This window comes from Phodopus roborovskii, unplaced genomic scaffold, assembly GCF_943737965.1.
Source record: "Phodopus roborovskii unplaced genomic scaffold, PHOROB, whole genome shotgun sequence".
Classification (NCBI taxonomy): Eukaryota; Metazoa; Chordata; class Mammalia; order Rodentia; family Cricetidae; genus Phodopus; species Phodopus roborovskii.
Window position 1 is genome coordinate 48,473,577 of NW_026126511.1, and position 23,714 is coordinate 48,497,290.

The 23,714-nt window shown below is 42.8% G+C and overlaps 1 protein-coding gene across 2 annotated transcripts in view; it reads right to left on the bottom strand.

Annotated features, from left to right (window-relative positions):
* Kif13b (kinesin family member 13B) overlaps nt 1-23,714 on the bottom strand; it is a 141,031-nt gene that overhangs the window by 106,274 nt on the left and 11,043 nt on the right. For both annotated transcript variants that reach the window (XM_051195502.1, XM_051195503.1), the window contains exon 2: nt 19,119-19,212. In XM_051195502.1, coding sequence (XP_051051459.1) covers nt 19,119-19,212 — 94 coding nt within the window. The remainder of the gene's footprint in view (nt 1-19,118; nt 19,213-23,714) is intronic.

A 23,714-nucleotide genomic window follows, 5' to 3' on the forward strand; every position in this document is an offset into this window, starting at 1 on the left:
CATCTGGTCCCCTAGCCATAGCCACGAGGTGTGAGAAGACATACTAAAGACAAAGTTTAGGAAACTGGAGAAGAGGGTGTTTGTTTGAAATGACCTGGTTTAGATTGGTTTTTTTCTCCCCCTTACTGTTTTTTCTCTTGCCTTTAAACAAGGTGTATATCACAAAAAAAAAAAAAAAAAAAAAAAAAAAAACGCAGAGGGCCAACATACAGGAGTCACAGAGCTGAAGTTTCCACAGATCTTGGCTCAACACTGTTAAGGAGACATGTTCTGCATGCTCTTGTCCTGTTTATCAGCCTTTGTTCACTTGACAGTCTTCAAGAAGCCTGAGTGCACAGTCACAGAACAACCCTGACAAACACAATTCTATAAGTAATTCTCTAAGGAGCAATGGTGTCCATGTGTCCCTAAGTAAGCATTCATAACAGCCTGCCTGGGTTCTTCTCCCTACAAGAGAACACAGTGGGTCCAAGCCTGCTACTCACTGTCTGCAATTCAAAATATAAATCCCAGTACCAATGTCTTGCCTCACAAACACCTAAAACACCAGCTGCAAGGGATCAAATGCCACCTTCTGAACTAAATGGTCACAAGCATACACACACACACACACACACACACACACACACACACACACACACACACATCTTCTTAAATTGTTTAATTGGGACTGGAGTGATAGTTCAATGGTTAAAAGTCATTGCTGTTCACAGGCTTGGTTTCCAACACCTACATGGTAGCTCATAATCACCTAACTCTCCTTCCAAGGGAATTCAATGCGCTCTTCTGGCCTCCACTGGTAACTACATGTGCATATGCATACAAACACATGAATAAAAATAAATCTTAAAAAAAGAAAATATACACTTTGCAGAGCTTCCCCCCCCCCAAGAAAAATCCTTGCAATATGCATTACATTGCAACAACTAACTACAGGTGATCTTGCTGCCACATCAGCTCCTTCATCTGATATCCTTGGCAACCACCAGCCCACAGCCTGCCAATCTTGAGGCATTTGATGAATGTTTATTGAAATCAGAGACTTGGAACTAGGCATGGTAGCACTGGCCTATAATACAAGCATTTGGGAGATGAAGGCACAGGCTATCCTCTGCCACAAGGTACATGTACATGGGCTACATGAGACTGTACCCAAATAAATAAACTTAAGGAAAAGATACTTATTAGGAAACCATTATTGAGGGGTTGATAGGATGGCTCAATGTTACAAGCACTGGTTGTTTTTGCAGAAGATTTGGGTTTGGTGCCCAGGACCCACATGGCAGCTTTACCACTCTAGTCCCAGGGGAACGGACATCTTCTAACCACCTCAGGTACCAGGTATACACAAGGTGAATGCAAGTAAATGCAAGCAAAACACTACTACACATAAAATAAAAACATCATTTTTTTTTTTTGAAAAGTCACTATGAATCAGACCATTGGTCTGAAAGATGAAAGGAAATTTCAAATATGGAAGTGAAACATGGGACTGCAGAAGAGAACATCTTTGAGTAACCATGAGGGTAAACAATATTGGCTCATCACTGCCCTACAGCAGATAAAAAAGCCAACCAAACATTCCGATCATAAACCTTACCATGGTCTAAGATAAGGGCATCTCACATAGGTCATGTGGGTTAGAGTGCAAGCAACTAAGACATGTCTGTGAAATTCATGAGTACCCATAATGCCATAAGGGCAGGTGCTGAGTCTGATCTCAGCCAATCAAACATTTGGGACCAGGAACCAGCTAACCAAGCCTATCATGACAGGTGGATTAAGAATGTTTTCATAAAACTTCTATTTGGTTCTAAGCACTAAGATTCCACCTATGATGTAAAAAGGTCAGACCCCGGTCTCTTACCTACCAGGGGCTCAGGTTCAAGTTACTCTACACCTACTCAACTCAGAGTCTCACCAGTCTTTCCACAACGAGAGAGCCCATTGCTCTGCACATTCTACTGTCATGGAAGGAGGTTGGGAAAGACTCCCCAAATGTCTCATTAGAATTGGCTGGGCAAGCGGGCAGTGGCGGCACACGCCTTTAAGCCCAGCACTCAAGAGTCAGAGACAGGAGGATCTCTGTGAGTTTGAGAGTTTGAGGCTAGCCTGGTCTACAAAGCTACATAGAGAAACCCTGTCTCGAAAAACAAAACAAAACAAAACAAAGCAAGAATGAATGAATGAATGAATGAATGAATGAATGAATGAATGAATGAATTGCTTGAGCAAAGGTGGTGAACTCGGGAGGCAGAGGTAGGCACATCTTTTCCTGGACAGGGAAGTTAGGACATGCTGCAATTACACAGGGGAGGGATGACAGCTGGGGATGCTGCCTGAATGTTAGTGCACCCATGATCTCACACAGTCCCTGCCAATTTACCTTTGCATTCTGATAAACAATGCCAGAAAATAAACCAGATCTTGAAGTCTCTCCACTTCATGACAGCAGCTGAATCACCAGACAGTGCACAGTTAGGAACCACACCACCAGAGTCCCTCATCTAATCAGGTGACTATGGTGGTAAGCATAAACACTAGCTGGAGAGGATAATAAAATTCTACCCCCCCCAATAAAAACACATTCTTTGGTCAGGGAGGGAGTCATAACAGAAACAGATGAAAACAAGTACAGAGAGGATTGAAATTGCTTTTTAAAAAGTCTCTACTTGGAAACACTAGACTTTATTTCTTATCCCATGAATTCTGTCTAAATTGAAAACTGAGATGTATAGATTTCTGGGTTGGAAAATCCTTCACCTATTCTCAAAGCTTGGCCTTCAGGGAACCTTTCCATTCCTGTCCAGTATCATGTTAGCAGCCTCTGACCCAATGTCCTATCTACAGTTGCACACCGCCTAGTTTGTCCTCCACACTGTCATCAGGGTACTCTTGCACTGAGTGAATAGTCTGGAGTCTCAAGGAGCCAGACAGGCCCAGTTTTGACTTTGAGCAAGTTACTCTCTGTGCCTGTTTCTCATCTGCAAAAGGCAGATAATAATGGAGATTAGAGAAGTCAATACATGGAAAGTGCTTGTAGCCAAGCCAGGCTTTATACTACTCACGTGAACTCATTCTGGGCCTTTTTTCCTCCTACCAAGATCATACTGTCCTCCATCTTCTAAAGAGCTTGACCTCTGAACCCCAAGCACAACACCCTCAATGCATATAAAGAAAGGTGGAACATAGACATCCATCTGACCAACGCAGAGATAATGGATGGTATGTAATTGGAACCCCCAACCAAGGAGGCTTGCTCTAGAACAGGAGATCTCAACCACAGGGACTGAATGGGAGGCTCTGTGAACCCAGAAGAGAAGAGATATACTACCACTTCTCAAGAGTTTACCACTGAAACTTGAGTGCTCCCTTCAACTACTGATGTAGCAATGGACTACGGTATAAGCAGAGCCTGTGACTCCAAAACCAACAGACCCAGTTACTTTCCTATCACATTCAACTTGTTGAAAATAGTTTTGGGTTTCTGGTGGGAGATGGGTGGGTAGGGGGGTATGTACGTGTGCAACGTACCCAAGTACAGTGCCTGCAGAAGCCAGAAGAGGGCATCTGATCCCCCCCACCCCCAGAACCAGAGTTATAGGGGTTGTGAATTTGCCTGGCATGGGTACTAGGAACTGAACTCAAGTCCCCTACAAGAACAGTTATATGCTCTTAACAACTGAACCATCTCTCCAGCCCTGTTTAAATATCTTGTTGGTGCCATATATACCCAACACAATTTCAGAGTCTAAGCAATTATCACCAACACCAGATGTGGCTAGTTAGCATAGCAGTAAGTGTACATCACTAAAATTACACATATCTAAAAAGCATTCCTGATAATTACAGTCCAGTTCACATCTGGTCTCCTTTATAATCCTATGCATTTTCTGGAGGCCAAAGGTAGTTAAAAGGTTTCAAGGCAAGAGAGCAGTGAAGTTCTGCTCTGAAAGCAGTTTTTGCATGCTCCTAGTTATCTCTTTTTCTGATGAGCACTAAAGGGATTGTTCACCAGCAATGAAAAGCTAGAAATAATTTTTCACTGGGAAAATGCATAATGTAGATAAACTAAGACTACAGGCAGACACCTCTGTCCTAGGAAGACAACTCACAAAAACAGCCAGCCTCCTATGTTCCTCCCTTGGGAACTGTGTTCTTGGCTAGGGCCCTCCCAAGGCCTTAATTCAGATCTGGCCAGAAGAACACCTGAATCTTGCTACATGTGTCTCCAGGGAAACTTTCTAGCCAGGTAACTTGCCTGAGAGCTGTGACCTAACTGGGCCTCTAGCAACAGCTTTGCATGACTAATGTTGTGGCTGTCTGCTAATAAGCATGGTACAGGACTCATCAAGGTTGTAACCTACCTCCTGATGGTGTGGTTGGGAGGGAAACAGTCCATGCATGCCCTTTCACCTAAGTCTAATCATAGAAAGTTACTATAGTACCTCATTATAAATGACCACAAGGCTTAGAGCTGTCTATAACATCCTACTATGCTAGCAAGCTCCATGAAGTCTGGAAAACCCCTATGTTTTACCACTATTTTCTTCATGTCAATATTCCTGAAACACAATAAAGTCATTGAACACATTAGTAAAAACAATATTCTTAGCTATGGATGTGTTTCTCTGACTCCAGAATGTGATTTCTTTCTTTCTTTTTTTCTTTTTAATTTTAAGGCAAGTCATATTTACCTTTCCTTTATTAAGCATCTTGCCAAGATCATAAAAATTAAGTGCCAATCAATAGCACAACCCAGAACTGGTGGCACACACCTGTACTCCTAGCACTCAAGGTATTGAGGCAGCAGGATTCTGAGGGATACCCTGTCTCAAAAACCCAAAGCTAGTAATAATAGCTGTAAATAAATGTTGCTTGCCATCAATGGGAAGATCCAAAAACTGCTTTCTTTATTCAGCACTTGCATTTCCATGGACTCCGAACTGCCTGTCTACACTACTGTCAGCTCCTAAACTTGCCGATCAGGACCAGAGTCTTTCTAGTCTGAGAATGACAGTTCTCTGTAACCAACTCTAGGCAATATTGTGCCAGTTAATGCTCTTCAGAGCCACTAGCCATCTGGAGACTCACACACTAGCTCCTACTTACTCATTTGTGATACTGTCAATGTAAAGAAACCTGATGGAGCTATGGCATATTCAACCCAATCAATACTTATTCTCTGCCCAGCATGCACATATTTGAAAACAATGTCTCTTAAAACATGACGTAGTCTGACAAATTATCAGAGTAAAGTTACCAGAGCATAACAGCAGCCACCATCTACTAAGTAGCTAGCATGAGCCATGTGCTCACATAAAGAGCTGGCCATGCCAATGCAACCATTCAGTGTCCATGTGATGCACAGAGCTACCGCCTCCACTTCACAGGAGGCAACTGAAGCTCCAAGAGGGAATGTGAGCTTCCAGATTTACACGGGCGGCATCGAGGCCCAGAGCCCACGAACCCAGTCTAAGCCCTACTGCTTTCAATAGACACTGTCTCTTGCCATTCCACAGCTAGGAGGGGGACTAAACTCCATCAGCAGCAGCACCTCAACCCTAGTCTTCCCAGTGCTTGTGGGGTTAATGGGCCACTCTAGGAAGAACAGGCCCAACCTCTTCCTATAAAGTTGGTTCTTGGTAATGATCAGTACCAAGTCCTAGGAGGTCAAGGGTGATCAGGAAGCTAAACCAACAGCCAGTGAGGCAGGAGCAGGAGATTTGGCACACAGACAGGCTGCCTCACCCTGAGTCCTCAGCAAGCTGAGCAGCATGCACAGAAGGAGGGGGCGCGCATGGGAAAGTATGTGACTGAGTGAAGCTGCTCAAGTTCAGGCTCAGCTGGCAGCAGCCAGGGCTGAAAAGTGATCAAAAGCAGAGGTGAGGCAGAGGACCCGAAGAAGCTCTGAGGTGTCTGATACAAGTGACAAGGAGAAAATCGGAGCCTGGAGATACATGTGAGGCTTCTGGAAATGGCAAGGCCCAAAGTCCTTGCCATTCAGCACTGAAGTGTGTCTCTGGCCCAGCACCCTGCTCCATGAAAATGGGTGAAGACTGTCATGCAGGCTCAGCCAGGGCATCTCACACTCAGGGTGGGGATTTCCATCCAAAAGTGCTTTTCTAGAGTACAGAGAGGACTGAGAACACCTTAGTGATAGGATACTTGCCTGGAGTAAACTTCAACAACCAGCACCAGAAAAGCAAAATAAAATCCACTCTTCAAAGAACAAATTAGAGAGGATAGAGGGGAAACTGTGGATGGCATGTAAAATAAATATAAAAAGTGTTAATTAAAATTTAAAAAAAAAAAAAAAAAAACCAGAAGCCGGGTGGTGGTGGCAACTGCCTTTAATCTCAAAACTCGGGAGGCAGAGGCAGGTGTATCTTAAGAGTTTGAGGTCAGCCTGGTCTACAGAGCTAGTTCCAAGACAGCCAGGACTACACATAGTTTGGGATTGGAGAGTTGGCTCAGCAGTTAAGAACACTGACTGCTCCTGCAAGAGACCCTGGTTACAGCTGCCAGCACCATATGGTGGCTGACAACCGTTTGTAACACCAGTTCAGAGATTCCAAATGTCCTCTTCTGCCCTCCGTGGGCACCAATCATGTATGTGGTGCACAGACACATATGCAAGCAAAACGTTCATACACATGAAATAAAATATTTACATTTAAAAAATTAGAATGGTTATCACAAAATAGTACCATTTAAAATCTTTACAGTGATTTGTCTCTTCACTTAGGAATACTTTTAATTTTTTGTTAAATTACTTTCTAATTGATATATTTATAATCAAATCAGTCCACCTTGACAACAGCAGAATCAAAAAAAAAAAAAAATGCTCAGTTTCTCCCTTTTCTGTCTTCTTTATAAAAGGGAAAGACACAAGGACTTCATATAAGCCATGTGATCCCCCCCCACAGGGTATGAACCTCATTCAAAAGCCCCCTAAAAACATCTCACATCACACCAAAATTCCCTCTCAGTTCTTCTGCACACTTCTGACCCCACATACCTCTCTGTGAGCAAGGGAACACTTGGCAGGCTCAGAACCTGCCTAATTCCCTAATCCTTGCCCACTGCCCCCAAGAAGCCTGCAGTAAATGCCCACAACTGCTCACTCCATATGCTTTGGTGAACAGGGCCATTACCTTCAGAAATATCACAGGCTGAGGATGCAGATGTGGCTCGGTGTGTAAACTTGAAAACATGAGCACCTCAGTCTGATGCCCAGAACCCACATAAAAAAAAAGCTATGGGCAGTGGCACAGGTTTGGTATCTCACACTGAGGAGGTAGGCAGGTGGATCCCTAGTGCTCCATTCACTGGCCAGACAGCCTAGCCTGGAACTACCCAGTGAGTTCCAGTCAGCGAAAGAGTCTCTGCCTCTCTCTGTCTCTGTCTCTCTTGGTCACATCTAAGGAGGACACTTAGTATGAGCCTCTGGCCCCTAAATGCACATAAAAGCACACACAAGTAAAATTAATAAATAAAATATCACAGGTTGAATAAGATTCTGAAGCAAACCAGAAATGCTCTTTTAATGACATTAGTTAAAAAGGAAATTATGGTACTTTTGGGGAGGGCGTCTCACAATGTATACTAGGCAGGCCGCAAACTCTTGGTGTCACCCATGTTTGTCATGAAATCCCTGCTTTCTTGCCTCATCTCCTGAGTACTGACATTTTGTAATTCTGTGTATTTAACAAAAAAAAAAAAAAAAAAAAAAAAAAAAAAAAAAAACCACACACACACACACACACACACACACAAAATGGGGGAGGGGATGGAGTTAATAAGCCCCAAAGCCCAGGGTGAAAGTCAGAAAGAATAATCTTTGTCACAGAAGCCAGAAAGAATCTGCACTGCTGGACTGATTGATCATAGTGAGACATACATTTAATCCCAGCATTCAAGAGGCAGAGGCAAAAGCATGTAGATCTCTGGGAGTTCAAGGCCAGCCTGTTCTAAGTAGTGAGCTCCAAGCCAGCCACGGCTACATAGTTCCTGTCTCAAACAACAAACCAAGAAGAGAAAAAAAAAGAAAAGGAGGTAGGAAAGGAAATCAAATAGAACAGAATAGAATAGATATTAGATTTGGGACTGGAGAGATGGTTCAGTGGTTTTGTCTTTCTGCTCATATAGAAGACCAGGGTTCAATTCCCAGAACCCATATACAGCTCACAATTGCCTATAACTTCAGTTCTAAGGGATCTGATGTCGCCTCTTCTGGCTTCGATGGACAAACATGATGCACAGACACACATACAGACAAAACACTTACACACATAAAATAAAAATAATTTTTTAAATAAATCTAAACTGCTGGTTGGAAAGGGAGAGAAATACAAGAGCCTTGACAATAACAAATAAAGGAACTGAGTCTGAAAAGGCCTAGTCACAGGGACAACAAACAGCACTGTCAAATTTTCAGGCTGCTTATTTGAGCTCATACATAAATGTATTTTATGTATGAGTATTTTTAAATACTGAACCAAACACTCTTCTGGGTGATCAGGTCCATTGTACCTCATGACCAACATCCAGTCTGTATCTCACAAGCAGTGTTTCATTCTCAGAAAGCACTTACATTTATCCAGTAACTACAATCCTAACATTAGATTCCTAGGAAGCCATAGATTCAAAACATAGCCAGTGCCACACATGGAAACCAGGTATTCAGAATGAGAGCAGAAAAGAGCTGCGGACTATGGACATCTAAAGGTCCCAGGAATGAGACTGTCGGCTCAAGAACATGCCTAGGACTGAAGAACATCCACTCCTGGGAAAGTGCATTGGGACAGTGAGTGGCTAGGAGGGTACATGGCTCTACCCACCATTGGGAATTGTAAGGACACCCAGCTCTCAGACTCTCAAACCCACCTTCAAACCATTGTTCTAGAGGCCTTGAGAATGAGCCCAATCAGAACAACAGTAAAGAGCAGGCATTGTGGGAGCAGACTCGAGTCCAAACTTGCAGTTCATCTGCAGTTCATGCACACCTTACTCCAAACCACAAAGGCAAACACACGGGATTGTTAGTGCACCTGCATTTTGACTGTGGCCTGTCATATGAAGTCAGGTACAGAATGTTCAATCTTGGGCAAAATGTCCGTGCTCAGAAAGCTTTGAGATTATTAGAGCAGTTCCAATTCCACTTTCTGATTTGGGAAACTCACCATGTGCATTACCTGACTATTTTTAAGGCAAAAATACAGCATTATAGGCCTGGAGGTGGTGGCACTCAAGAGGCAGAGACAGAGGCAAGTGGATCTCTATGAGTTTGAGGACAGCCTGACCTACAGAGCGAGTTCCAGGACAGCTGGGGCTACACAAAGAAACCATCTCAAAAAGCAACAACAACAACAAATTTACAGTATTACGAATATGTTTAACAGCATTCAGTGTTGCTGAGTAAATGAAATTTTCTTCAAAACAAAATAGGAATGAAGAAAGGGAGAGATGGTAGGACATTGTTAGCCACAGATAATGGTTTTATGATGCCAAGTTTTCTATAACAAAATTCTTTAAATGAAATGGCAGTAACTTCTATATCCTTCCTGATCCTTCTCCAAATTCTATTTCAGTTTTCTTAAAGGTGGGGCAAAAGCATTAATTACCAGCATTATATATCTGTCAAAACATGGAGATACATGCAGTGTTACTCTTAATGACTCTGGCTCACCCTGTAAGTTTTAAAATGTGCTGGGAGTGAAGCTCAGTGGCAATCTTGGCCCTGGGTCCAATTCCCAGCACCACAAATCAAATTGATTTTATTATAAGCTTATGTAAATTAGACTTGACAAAGGTGAAATTTGCCACAAAATACCTGCGACTTGAATTTTTTATTTTTTTTTTTATTTTTTATTTCATGTGCTTTGTTTTTGCCTGCATGTATATCTGTTTGAGGGTGTTGGATCCTCTGGAACTGGAGTTGCAGACAGTTGTGAGCTGTCACATCATGCTGGGAATTGAACCTGGGTCCTCTGGAAGAACAGCCAATGATCTTACCCACTGAGCCACCTCTCCAGCCTTGAGACCTGTGTTTTCTATAAATAAATAAAAAACAAAAAACAAAAAACTGTGTATGAAAGTTAAGGACTCCAAGTCTCTAAAGAACTATTTGCAAAAGCTCAGGCAAAGCTCAGAATAAAGCCACACTATTTCACTCTGAGTCTGCAAAGCCACTGAAGAGCATGTGACTGGTCTCCATTTTCCAGCTTTGTTGTCCAATGACTGACACCTTGACTACATGCAACTAAAGGCTAACAGATTGTCCTGACTCTCGGCTTGATGTGGAAACACTGGATGCACAAATATCGAACTGATCAGAAAATCTTCCAAAAGTGCTGTGAATCGGCTACATTTCCGAATCACATTTCTTCATGAGTGCCACTGCCTTGTCTTGAAATGTAACTGCACCAGTGGTAGCCCAATAGTCCATCTACTCTGGAGACCGTGACAGGAGGGAAAAGAGCCTTAAAGAGGTGAGGGGAGGTGTGCTGTGGTGGTTTATCTACAGTGACTGGACTTGTAATCGTGTAGGAGACACTCCAGGACCTCTGGAAAGGTTGAACTGAGGAAGAAGACCCACGCTGGATGTAGGCAGCATTACTACAGGGGCTGGGGTCTCCTGGACTGAGTACCAGATTGCCTCTCTCTGCCTTGTGAGGACACAATGCAAGAGTTGCCTCATGCTCCTGTCATAGCTAGAGCCATATTGCCTCTATCCTCACTGCCATGATGGACTGCACCCAAGAGTGGTGAACCAAAATAAGCCCTTCCTCCCTTAAGTTGTTTTTGTCATAACAGCAAGAAAGTAATTGATTCGGATACCAAAAGAGAACAACAGCAAATCAACAAGCCTCTAATGCCAGGGCTTAGAAACTGCCAAATATAATTAGATACTTTATCTGGTAGATCATACACTGACCATTTTATGCTGAATTCAGAATTTGGGTATTCCCATCAGCTGTACTTGTTCTAGACCTGCTGTTCACATAACAGGGAGTCCTTGTTTTTGTCAAATGTAAGCATCCTTATAGCATTTATAAAGCCTGTTCCTTTTTATTACCACTGAAAATCTGAAAGCATGAGCAAGACAATACTCAGATATCCAACAGCAATGACAAAATATAAACAAACTCTAAGCCAAGCCTGTGGCACATACTTATGGTCCTAGCATTTAGGAGGTAGAAGCAGGATCAGAAGTTCAAGGCCATCCTTAGCTACATCCTGAATGCTACAGGAGACCCTGTCTCAAACATAAGAGAGAAAGAGAGAAAGAGAGAGAGAGTGTGTATGTGTGATATATATATATCAAGTATTGATTGATGCTGTGGCAGTCATCCTTCATACTCTTTATTCAGAAAGCTCACTAACAAGCTATCAAATAGATCAGTTAGCAGTCTGTTGGTCAAATTTGGCAAAATTTATACTTACTGTAATTTGATCATATGCTTCTATTAACTACACAGTGAACTGCATTCAACCACAAATATTTTCTTTACAGTTTTCCTGAACTCCTTTTCATAGCTATACTCAAACATACATGATTTACATGCTCAACCATCACAGTATTTCTGTAAATGGAGGATGTACAGAGCCATCTACAACCTCAGAGCACAGAATCATGCTCCAGCCCTCCCAACATAATTAAGGTAGACAGGCTCCCAACAGAAAGGCTCTTATGAAATTAAATCAGACATGTACTGGTCCTTAGGGAAGGACTTTCTATGCAGGCAGAACTGTTAGCCTCACACAGGCCATTTCACAGCAGAGAGAACAGGCACGTCCATTGTGCATGCCATAATTACATTTTGCACGACTTCCTTCAATTAAAATCTTCATTTAAATGAGCATCCATCTAGCAACAGAGAAATTTTAAAAAGTAATTATCTTATAGGACCTAATGATGCCTTCCACTAATAAGGTATTAGTTGGAAAATGACTTCATGTGTTTCAAAGAAATTACCAGCATAAGCCCTCCCCCAATATATTGTGCAAGAGAAAACAGTCATCTCACTTCTCAGTGTATTTTACAAGCTCCAATCTGCACACCCACCAGGATCAGAGTGAAAAGGAGTTGGGTGTGCTTTGCTTGTATTAGATATTCATTAATTACCTAATGAGCTTGACTAAACGGATGCCTCTTAACACATCAGAAGGAACAAAGAGGTTTCTAATGACTTTACTAAGTGGACTGAGATCCACATCTCAGACACGCTCCTCATTAGACCAGCAGTCCTAACCTCCACACTGTTCTCTGATTATTAAGTTCAAGCATGCAGGACAGGGGAGCACCTTATGTCTACTATAAAAGCAGAGACACCATCCTTGTTGGGAGTCTGCCCCAGTGAAAAGACACAACAGTTCGTCATGTAGGACACTAGAGAAAGCATTGTCTGGGTGAACCAAGATCTTGAAGTATTACGGGGGTGTGCTGTTATTGTTTTGGGTTTTTTGAGACTGGTCTCCTGGATTCCCAGGCAGATCTCAGAGTCAATATGGACTGAGGCTACCCTTGAATCCCTTATCCTACTGCTGCCGCTTCCACGTGCCAGACTGCAGTTATGTACTTCCATTCCTGGCTCACGGTCTTGACATCTAAATCTCCCAAGGCTTTCAACTTCAGAAAGTTCTGTTCTTAAGATTTGACAGCTGGTGCGGGAAAGTCATAAAGGAAGAATTACAGGAGAAACCCCACTTTAACACATCAAGCACGGTGTTAACAATCAGACATGCACAGTCGCACACAGCACACAGCTGGAACAGAAAGGAGAGAACTAAACAAGAAACTGGAGAAACTGGCCTGGCGGCTGGAAGTGCAGCTGACATGAGAGAGGTCTGTCCTTTTCAGGACTCAGGGCTGATGTTGAAAGAGGCCCCTCTAAGAGATGCAATCTCTTCAAAGAGTCGGAGGTACACTAAAACATTCCCACAGCCACACTGGATCGAAATCCACTGCCAACAAGATACAGGAAGGAAAAGATTCTGGTCTCTGATTTTTTTTTTTTTTTAAGGAAAAAAAAGGACAAACAGAATTTGATAAAATAATACCAAGTTATTGCTTTGTTTTCTACTCCCCCCAAAGGATGACAATATTATGGTTATATCTTTTTAACCTTTTGACTTTAAAAACCAGACATTAGCTTTTATTAGGTGGCCAATCTTTTCCAAGTCAAGCTTCTGGCTTTTTGTGGAAAAAGGCATTCATGAACACCCGATATTGTGGACTACAGATTCACACAGTAAAACAGCAAAGAAATGCAAGGGGAAGATTAAAAAAAAAACCAAAAACAGAAAGGAGGGACAGTGAGGAACAAATGAGGTAAGTTTACAGCATACAGAGAACTTACTGACCTGAGCTGAGAGGCGCATATTTTCATTCTTTAGACCTTTTCTCAAGCTACTCTTCAAATTTTGCTCAACTTTTTAAAACCTTTCCAAAAAAGTCCTGCTTAATAGAAGTAACCGGACTCCAGTTTACCAGAACATGGAATCCAGACCAGTAGCCAAGGGCTAAAGCTAGCCAGACTTGTTTTGTTTGGATAGCACAATGTTTTATTTTGCTTTTTCATTGTAGCTTCAGGCAAGACACGCACTCCCCAATTAGCCAAAAGTACCACCATTACCGTCGTGGTGACCCAAAGAAACTACCCCTCCTGAACTCCTGGTGGGAACGTGAAACAGCGCAAGGGCGTTGGCAATTTCTGAAAGGATAAAACATACAATTTCCATACGACTCAACAATTCTATACCTATATACTCACCTATGAGAAATGAAAATGTGTCCACATAAATCATGTACCCAAGCAGCAATATTCACAAAGCTACAAAAACCAAAAATAACCCAATGTCCATCAACAGATGGACAGGTATGCAAGATGGAGTCCATTTTAAAAAGGAAGTAAGTACTCAACAAAGTCATAGCAGGGACAAATTTCAACAGGCACCTGAGTAAAAGCCAATCACAGACCATGCAGTGGGCAAATCATTTACTGATACCCTGAAGAATTAACCTCTGACTAGGAATTGCCAACCTTTCCACCTTTGGTAGAAGTCCAAAGATTAGGGACAGTTCAACCATTTGGCTAATAATCTAACCACGCCTCTCTGCTGAAAACCTGAACTTAAAAAGAATCTCAGGGCTGAGGTAAAAGCACTTGTATAATAAACCTGGCAACTGGACCCACATACAGGTGGAAGGACTGACTCCCTAAAGCTGTCCTCTGACCTCCATGCACACCATGGCACAGGCGTACACACACACCCTGTACACAGACACACAATGACAATAAATTTAAAATGTTTACGAACTGTGGACACAGAAGCTCACTGGCCCTTCCCTGGCTGGTGAAAACATGGGTGTGGTAGAATGATGGCAGCCACCGACTGCATATGAAAAGGGCAAAGGAGTCCCCATTTCCACCCAGACCTGGCCCCGAGTCTCTTCATACCCTAATCCTTCTGATTTGTTCCCTATATAGTATAGCAGTGGCATCACTGTATTTGTATGTTCTAGCTTTGGAGATTGAATCCAGGGCCCCCTGTACACTTTCCAGCTCTGATCTGCCCCCAGCACTACAGAGCAATTTCAAATGCTTTCCTGCATTCTATGAGCAGATTCATCAAATCAGAAAGGAACATGGAGCTACGGATCCATATCCATCTAGGTGGTCAGTGGAAGAACTGAGCTACAGTACACTCAGCTGAGGTCAAACAGAGGAGGTGGCTGGGGGTGAGGGAGGTGGGTCCCTGAAGAGAAGGTGGGCTCAAGAATAGTAACAGGGACACACAGTAAACAAAAGCAATGCTATCTTGTAACAAAAGACTAGAGGACACTGGGAAGGGGTGAGACAGCATCTTTTTTTTTTAATAAAGAAAGTGGGATCTGAAAATTAAGCTGAGACACATAGGCACAGTTAAAAGCTCATGTTGAAACAGTGGAGAGCTCAGTTACTTTGGAGAACCAATAAAGGAGGCAATTATGGGTGTCCTCAAATTTTGTTCAAAGGAACACTATGCTGTGAGCTATTACTACCTATGTCTGAAGAGAAAGTGTGTCATACTCCAATAAATGACTAAACAAAGCTGCAGAATTCTTCACTGAAAGCTCATGGGCCCATTTACATATAAATATACATCACTAAACTGCTCAAGAGGGAACAGCCCATAGTTCTCAAGTACAGGACACCTTCTTCACACTATTTATGGATATTTAGGAATGCCAGTTAACACACACAAAGCAGACAAAAGGAAAAAGCTGTCAAGTGGCATTATCCACCATCGGAATTCAGAGACTCGCTGCTCTGGAGTATAAACTATTTACTGGGAAACAGAGAGGGTAAAAATTACATTTTAGGAAACTATGTCTGGGACAAAGATTAAATATATACACTATACATTAGTACATATTGGACATAAACCTGCATGTGTGTATGATGGCTGCCAACCTTGGTTTTCAACTTGACTGGAACTGAAATCAACTAAGAGATAAGCCATTGGGCAAACCTGTAAGGGATTTTCATTTTTAGTTGTTATTTATTAGACGTTAGATGTTATTTATTAGGGAAATGGGACTCAGATACCACAGCATGTGTATGGAAAACCTGCAGGAATGAACTCTCTTCCAACACATGGGTCCTGGTGATTGAACTTGGGTCATCAAGCTTAGCCGCAGATGTCTTTACCCACTGAGCCACCTCATCAGTCCTGTGAGGGATTCCTGGGCCTTCCAGTGGGTCTGGAAGCCAAAATTATTTCCATGCTAATGCTTTTGGCCTTTTAACTGTGTTGACATAAAAGCCAGTAGCGGCATAACTAAGGCAGAATGATCAGGAGTCTGAGGAGCCTGGGCTAGGTGGATTTCAGGCCAGCGCAATGCTGGCACCTTTCAATAGTGACCCTAGTAGTTGCTGTGTTTCTCCACCATCACACACCCACAGTGGATAAAGAAATCGAGCTTTTACAGGTAAGAAATATCCTTGAGGAAATGCAAATGTGTTCACTAAGCTTGCCTGACCATTGTTGGTATCAAGCTGGTGGAACAGAAAGGACAAAGCACTTGACTGCAAAGCAAAGTACAAAAACCCACTATGGGAGCTGAGAGTTGAACTGTCTCAGAATGCAGCTGTCACCAGGCACAGTGACAGTTCCTGTGTAATGATGAGCACACAGAAGCAGAGCCTGGCACATTCCACAAGAAGCCACCTTCGTGTGCTCAAGAAGCAAATGGTGCCTGAGAAGCCTGTTCACCTACCATGGTGATAGGCACTAGAAATTAAACATGATTAAAAACCATTTCAGCTGTTTAAGAGTGGAGCATGCTACATCATGTTATCATAATTCGTTATAGTGCAGTGCTCCAAAATATGGAGGAGAGGCCCTAAGACAGAATCTTCCTGTGCAATCCTAGCTAGCCTAAAATTTGCTATGTAGACCAGGCTAACCCTGACCTCACAGCAATCCCATGTACTGTGATAACCGGTATGCACCACTACATCTGGTATCTAAAATGCTAAATTAAATTACACACTGAAAAGGTTACCAGGCAAGGACTTACTAACTGAGCTTACTCTCCTGTCCAGGAGAGCTGTCTTGTTAAGAGAAGGCAAATTAGTCAGTAAGTGCCCAATCAACATTGGGAAAACTCAATAAAGTTTCTGATCCTGAGCCAGTGAAATGACTCAGTGGGTAAAAGCACTTGTTAAGAAGCCTGATGACCTGAATTTGATCTTCCGAACCCCTGTTAAGAAGAGAACCAACCCCATAAAGTTATCCTCTGACCACACACACACACACACACACACACACAAACAACAACAAAAAAAACCTTAATAAACTACAGAGCTTTACATTAGCCTTGAGCAGGAAAATATGACAGAACTGACCTGTGTGCCACACATAATGGACACACATGGCAGACAGGCTTTCTCCTGGCTTGGTCTCCTTTGGGAGACTCATCTTGGAACCAGTCACCAGATTATGAATTGCTGTCCTGCACATATCCTCTGAGACACCTCCATTCAACGGAGGATATGAACTACCAGGCCTGATGATCACAGCCCTTCCAGATGATTCTAAATCTGTCTTCAAGTCTTCCAGCAAGATCCCACTTAACATGGAGCAGAGTGCATCCAACTGTGCCAGGACTTGTCTCCTGAACCACAGAAACCACAAAACAAAAACTGATGGCTGCTGTTTTAAGGTGCTGTGCTTCTAAGGTAACAACAGATAACAGAAACATTTGATGAACAAGGAGCAAGCGAGGGTGGGCTGCCATGCTTTGGGGAGGCAAAGTCAGAATTCTGAGCACAGTCACTGCATTCAGATTTTTTATGCAAAGTTGCCCATGGATTCAAGGAAGGTCTCTGCACTCAAGTCACAGAAATAAAAGACCCAAAAGCAACGCCCCTCAGAGCCATGGTGCATTTTACTGGCTGGCCTGAAATCTCAGCAGCCTCTTTTGGTAGCCCAAGCTAACCTCTAACTCACTATGAGCCCAAGACAGCCTTAAATTTCTGATCCTTTTGACTTCACCTCCTGAGTGCTGAGATTACAGGTGTCTACCCATGCCTGGTTTATGTGGTACTGGGCATTCAACACAAGGCCCTGTGTATGCGAGCAAAGTAAGCACTCTACATCCCGAACTCTAAATCCCGAACCATTTTTTGTTGTTGTTTGTTCTTGTTTTTGTTTTTTCAAGACAGGGTTTCCCTGTGTAACAGCTGGCTGTCCTGGTACTAGATCTGTAGACCAGGCTGGCCTCAAAACTCACAGAGATCCACCTGCCTCTGCCTCCTGAGTGCTGGGATTAAAGGCATGCGCCACCACCACCTGACCCCAGTATTATGTTTACAAGACTATACCCTTAACATGTCATTAACAACATAACCCATAATCCTTATCACTAGAGATACTTAAAATCCACCATCAGTACAATAAACATTTGCAAAGCACTTTACAAAATGTCTGACCAAACACTGATCTTTGAAGGAAAAAAAGCATTCTATGAAATAGTTAAATCTGGCATCATCAAGATTTGGATCAAATAAGTTAAAAATAACTAGCTACAAGCCAGGCTTGGTGGCTCACACCTATAATCTAGCTCTCAGGAGGCTGAGGCAAGAGGATTTCTTTGAGTTCCAGGCTATCTGGGGAGGGGGGTGACTAGCTACATGATAGCTATGAATGATTCAACTCAGAAACTCTGGTTTTACAGAGTATCTGCTTCGCATGGGGCACCAGAGCAGAAAGTCTCCCCCTCCCGACTCCTCCAAGTCCAGGGTTAGCACAAAAGCATCCCCAACTTTACCTGCTTTCTACAGCATCAACTTTTCCTAATCCGCCTCCTGCTCATAATTCTCAAAAACTGCGTAACAAAAACTGCAAGCCAGAGATAGGCATATACCTATAATCCCAGCACTCTGGAGGCTGGGAGCAGAAAACTGTGAGTTCAAGGCCAGCCTGTGCTTGTCTGCTTCCTGGGATTTCTATAATCTGAGCTCAGCTTAGTTGATCTAACTGATCTCACTCCATTTTTGAGAAAAACATAATTAATCTCATTTGTTCTTTCCCAATTCACCTTCTGTCCATCCATTTGCCCAAACCACAAGTGATGCTGAAGGAGCCATCCTCAGCCTGCCAGAATCAGGGTGTCCCTCTACAAGTTAGCAAAATACAGTAATTAAATTGGGTATTCTCCAGCTTGCCTGTATGTAGAGGAGATGACCCTCTGGGAGCTGCAGGAAAGCTTTTGAGAAGGTAGCACTTGGAATTGGCCCCAACCCTTGACAGGATTTGGGCAGGCCCAAGGAGAAGCCTCCTCACCAAGAAATCAGTACACAGGCTCCCTTTCTGACCTCTCTGCTCTGCACCTGCCTGAACCTTCAACCAGCACCACCAGCTTGAAGCCTGCCTCAATCCCTTCAGCTCATAGAACTCACACTCTGGAGTTTCCACTGTCCAGAGCTCTGTCTGAAACCTCCCTCATTACTCATCTGCACTGGGGACAGCATCCTGATAGGCAGCTGTGTCTATAGGAAGCAGCCCCACGTCTGTCCAAGAGCCACTGATGGTTTCAGTGAACATGATATTGTTTCTTAACTTACCGGGCATCTCCTTTGGAAAGATTTGTATTTACAGGATTCAGAATAACTTTGTTTGCTTCCACATCCACCACACACTTGGTATGTAAGTCAATTTCTGCAGATAAAAGAAAAGAAAAGCTATCATGTTTAAGACATGAATAATTTGCAGGAAAGTATTTAACAGAAATCCCAGTGTTTCATGAGAAATATGCTAATAGAAGGAAGCTTTCTCAATCTAATAAAATTAGCATCATACTTGATGGTGCGGGACTAGACAGTTTAACCTCCAACATCAGAACAAGGATGTTTACTGCCCAAATTCTGCACTGGACATTCTAGTCAGGGCAGTCAGGCAAGAAAAACGAACACTGGCACTCAGACTGAGAAGGAAGGCATGAATCTCTCTATTTGTCTCTCTATTTGCAGATCGTTCTCCTTGTGTACAGTAAAGTCCTATGGGAACTACTAGAAAATAACTAAACTCACTCTCTCTCTCTCTCTCTCTGTGTGTGTGTGTGTGTGTACACATAATATCTTTTGATTATTCCAGCAATGAAAATATGAAAACGAAATTTAAAAAAAAATGCACTTAAAATAGCACCAAAAATTCAAGATCTGTATACTGAAAACTCCAAAATGTAGTTGAGAAGAGTTAAAGACTTGAATAAATGGGAAGACGTTCTACATTCAATAAACAAAATCTTCATGCTGCTAAGTCGGCAGTAGCACCCCCAAGCAGGGGTTCTGGGCAGGGATTGGGGCTATAGCTTAGTGAAGAGAGCTCAGGAGTGTTTAAGTTAAATCCCTAGGTCCTCAGCAACATGGGCAGGGGTGGGAGCAGACAGACAGAAAAAAGCTACACAGAACTGAGAAAAAAAAAAAAAATTTTTTTTTTTTTGCCAATGGTATCCATATCCTAAAGGACTTGCATTAGAATGCATAGAGAACTCTTAGCTGCACATGGAGGTGCAGCCCTGTAACCCAGCACTTGAAAAGCAGAGGCAGAAGGATCAGGAGCTGAAGGTGACCCTCCAATGTACCGGGATGTGGAAGCTAGCCTACACTAGAAATACTGTCTCAAACAACAACAAAAGTCTTCCCCTTACACTTCAATAGTAGAAATAATGAATAATAAATTTTCAAACAGGCAAAGTATCAGAATAGACAACTCTCAAAAAAGGTATCAAAGTGCCCAGTGAATGCAGGAAGACATGCAACATCCCAGAAACCAAAGTAAGACAACCAAACCGCAATGAGATGCCCCCTCACACCTACTCAGAGAACTATAATCAACAAGACAAAACAAAGGTTGGCAAGGATATGCAGAAGGCACATGACTGGCAGGGAAGTGGGGCAGTCACTCCGGAAAACAGCTCCTAAAAAGGCTAAGCAGGATCATCACACGACCCAGCAATTCTACTCCTCAATACATGTCCAAGAGAAACACAGAAACCTGCACCCACACAAAGAACTCCCAAATAAAATGGTCATGGCCATATATTTTACATAAAATAAAAAAGAAACAACCCCAAAATCCATCTAGCAAAACACAGACAATGTGAACTACCACAGAATGGAACGTTTTTCAATAATTCAAATGAGTGGGGCCAGAGAGATGGCTCAGGGGGGAAAGGGCTTGATGGGCAAGCCTGATGACCTGCATTCTCCACTGGAACCCAGAGTGGAAGGAAAGAATCAACTCCCCAAAGCTGTTCTCTGATCTTCGCATAGGCAGGTTAATAAACACAATAAATTTTAAAGTAATACAATAAAACGAATGAACTACTAATACAAGGTACTGCTTGGCTGAGGCTTACACTGAGTGAAAACAGACAGCTACAGGCCAGTAAGATGGCTCAACAGGCAAAGGCACTCACAATGCAAGTTTGCAACCTGAGTTCCAACCCTGTTACCCATGAAAAAGTGGGTACCAGTCTGACCTCTACACATACACCATGGCATGCACACACCTGTACACACACATACACACACACAATAATAATAGTAAAATACAAACATTTTAATAGACAGTCTCAAAAGATGGCATACTGTGAGATTTCACTTGATCTAAACACCCAAGTGGAGAGAGAACTGTGCAAACACAAAGTAGACAATGGCTGTCGAATGCAACGGGCAACTGCTACAGGTCTAGTTTTCTCCTAAGAGTAACAAAATGTGTGCATGAGTGTACAGCCTAGTGAACTACAAACCATGAAGCTCTACATCGTTTCAATGTGAATCATGCCTGAGCACAGCTGCTTAAAAAAGAAGAGTCAGTCTGACACCTGTTTATGTTCTTTTATTTTTATTTTTTTTCTATTTGTCTGACCCAAAGAATGAAACTGCTTCAGCCTGCCTTACTCCCCACCCCCCACCCCACTGGCAAAAGGTCAGCTCTCAGGAAAGGGGCTGTGCCCTCTGGACTCAGTCGTATTTCCCAGACAACCCTGACCATTCATGATAAAGTATTTCCATGTCAGAGAAGCCAAGTCTTTACTCATTTTAATTTACATAACAAATACAAAATAAGACAAGTTCCTCCTTTGCCAGCCCTAAATTAATTCTCATAGCAACTATTTGACTTCTCTTCAGTTTTACCTAGATGTGAAAGACTAATTCCAAAAGGAGTGGTTGTGTGCTGTGGTGGCCAGTTAGCCTTGAAGTCTACTTCCAATGCTTTAGGATTCAACCAGCTCTAAACAATCCCCAAAAGGAGGCAAGAAAGGTCAGACACCCAGGCAGCTTTTTCAAACACTCTGGCACTTCCTTGTCTATGGGTTGAGCCGGAGCATATACACCATGGAGACTTGCTAATAGGCTTGCCCAGTGATATCTGACCACACTGCATTAGCTGGTCCCTCACACAGATCTTTATTACACAAACACATCAGTAAAACTCCGGAAACACTGACTCAGAGCCTACAATCTCACACCCACCACAAAGTCGGTGTTGCTTTGAGTTTGCTAAGAATGCCTCCTGCCTACCTGCAAAACTGGGTTTCCCCTAAGAATGTATGACCAAATTATCTTGAATTAAGAAGGGATTCAAAGAACCCAAACATTTTCCTTTAACATCCATACATCTGTATGTTTCTGCCCTGCTTGCCATCCCCACCTTGCCTCTTCAGACAGGGTATCCATGATCTTCTTACCTCCGTTTGCCATGTTCTGTGTTATAGGTGTGTGCTTCAACTCCTGGCAAGAGTGTTTCCCTCTATCACACACACACACACACACACACCACTTAGGTCATGAGATCCAATTAATAATTCAAGAGCATTAGATGGTATGATTAAGAAGCTGGCAAGTGTCATCACCAAATATCACTCAATAATTAAAACATCAAACAAATTTATTTTATCCTGAAGATATCTACATTTACAAAAACCCCTACATGCCCCTCAAAGGCAGTCTCTAACAGGGGAACAGCTATCTGCACTTTCTTTATTAGCTTGGGGGGTGGGGAGGTTGCTTATTCATTTGATTATTTTTTGTTGTGGGAAATGATTTTCTTGAGACAGCACTTTACACTGTAGCCCAGACTGGAATGCAAGCCATCTTCCTGTTTAGTGCCTCTGGAATTGGGATTACAGGAGTGAGAAGCCACACCCATAGCTTCATATTTACCAAATAAAATCCCCACCCTGATTCTGTCAACTTTTCACAGGACCTTTTAGAATGTGTCAGGGCTTACAGTCTCAGACACACACCCACACAAGTAGTGAGGTCTAGAGGGCTTGAAGGCTGGTTATCTGAAAAAGCATTTTAGGGGCTAGAGAGATGGCTCCATTCTCAGCATGAGAATCTGAGTTCAATCCCTAACACCTTCCTAAAAAGCTTAGCATGACTGCCAACAAAACGGCAGGCTCTGGGGTCAGTGAGAGACTGCATCTCAAAAAATAAGGTGAAGAGTGACTGAGAAAGACATCTGACATCACCCTCTAACCTCTACTTGTGCACACACTGACATGCACAAGTGCATATATATCATGGGAGACGGGGTGTGGCCATGTACTGCCTCTCTAAAAATAAGCTAAGGAATTCATTCATAGCAGCATTATTCATATTCTCTAAAGGGGGAAGAAACCCAAGAATCCATTACTGGATGACTGGATAAACAACATGTATACACAAGTGCAAGCAAGCATGCACACACGCACATGCACACACGCACACGCACACACGCACACACACATGCGTGCGCGCACACACACACACACACACACACACCTGGCATTATTCTGATACATGCTATATTTGTTTTTTAGACAGTCTTATGTAACCCAGGCTAGCCTTGCACTTGCTATATATGTAGTTGAGGCTGTCCTTGAACTCCTAACCCTCTGTTTCTATTCCCAAGGGCTGGGATCACAGGTATGGGGACACCACACCCACTTCAGGGAAGAAGCAGTCGCAAAAGAAAAAGAACCGTACATAAGACTCATAACACTCCACTTACATGAGGTCCCAGAGTCAGATTCACAGAGATGGAAAGGAGAACGGTGGGTACCAGGGCCAGCAGAATGCATAGGGAATTAAGCAGATAAAGGTTATACAATTTCAAAGCTTTGGGATGGAGGGGTGGGCAGCGTCTAACACTGTAGCCCAAGCTGGCCA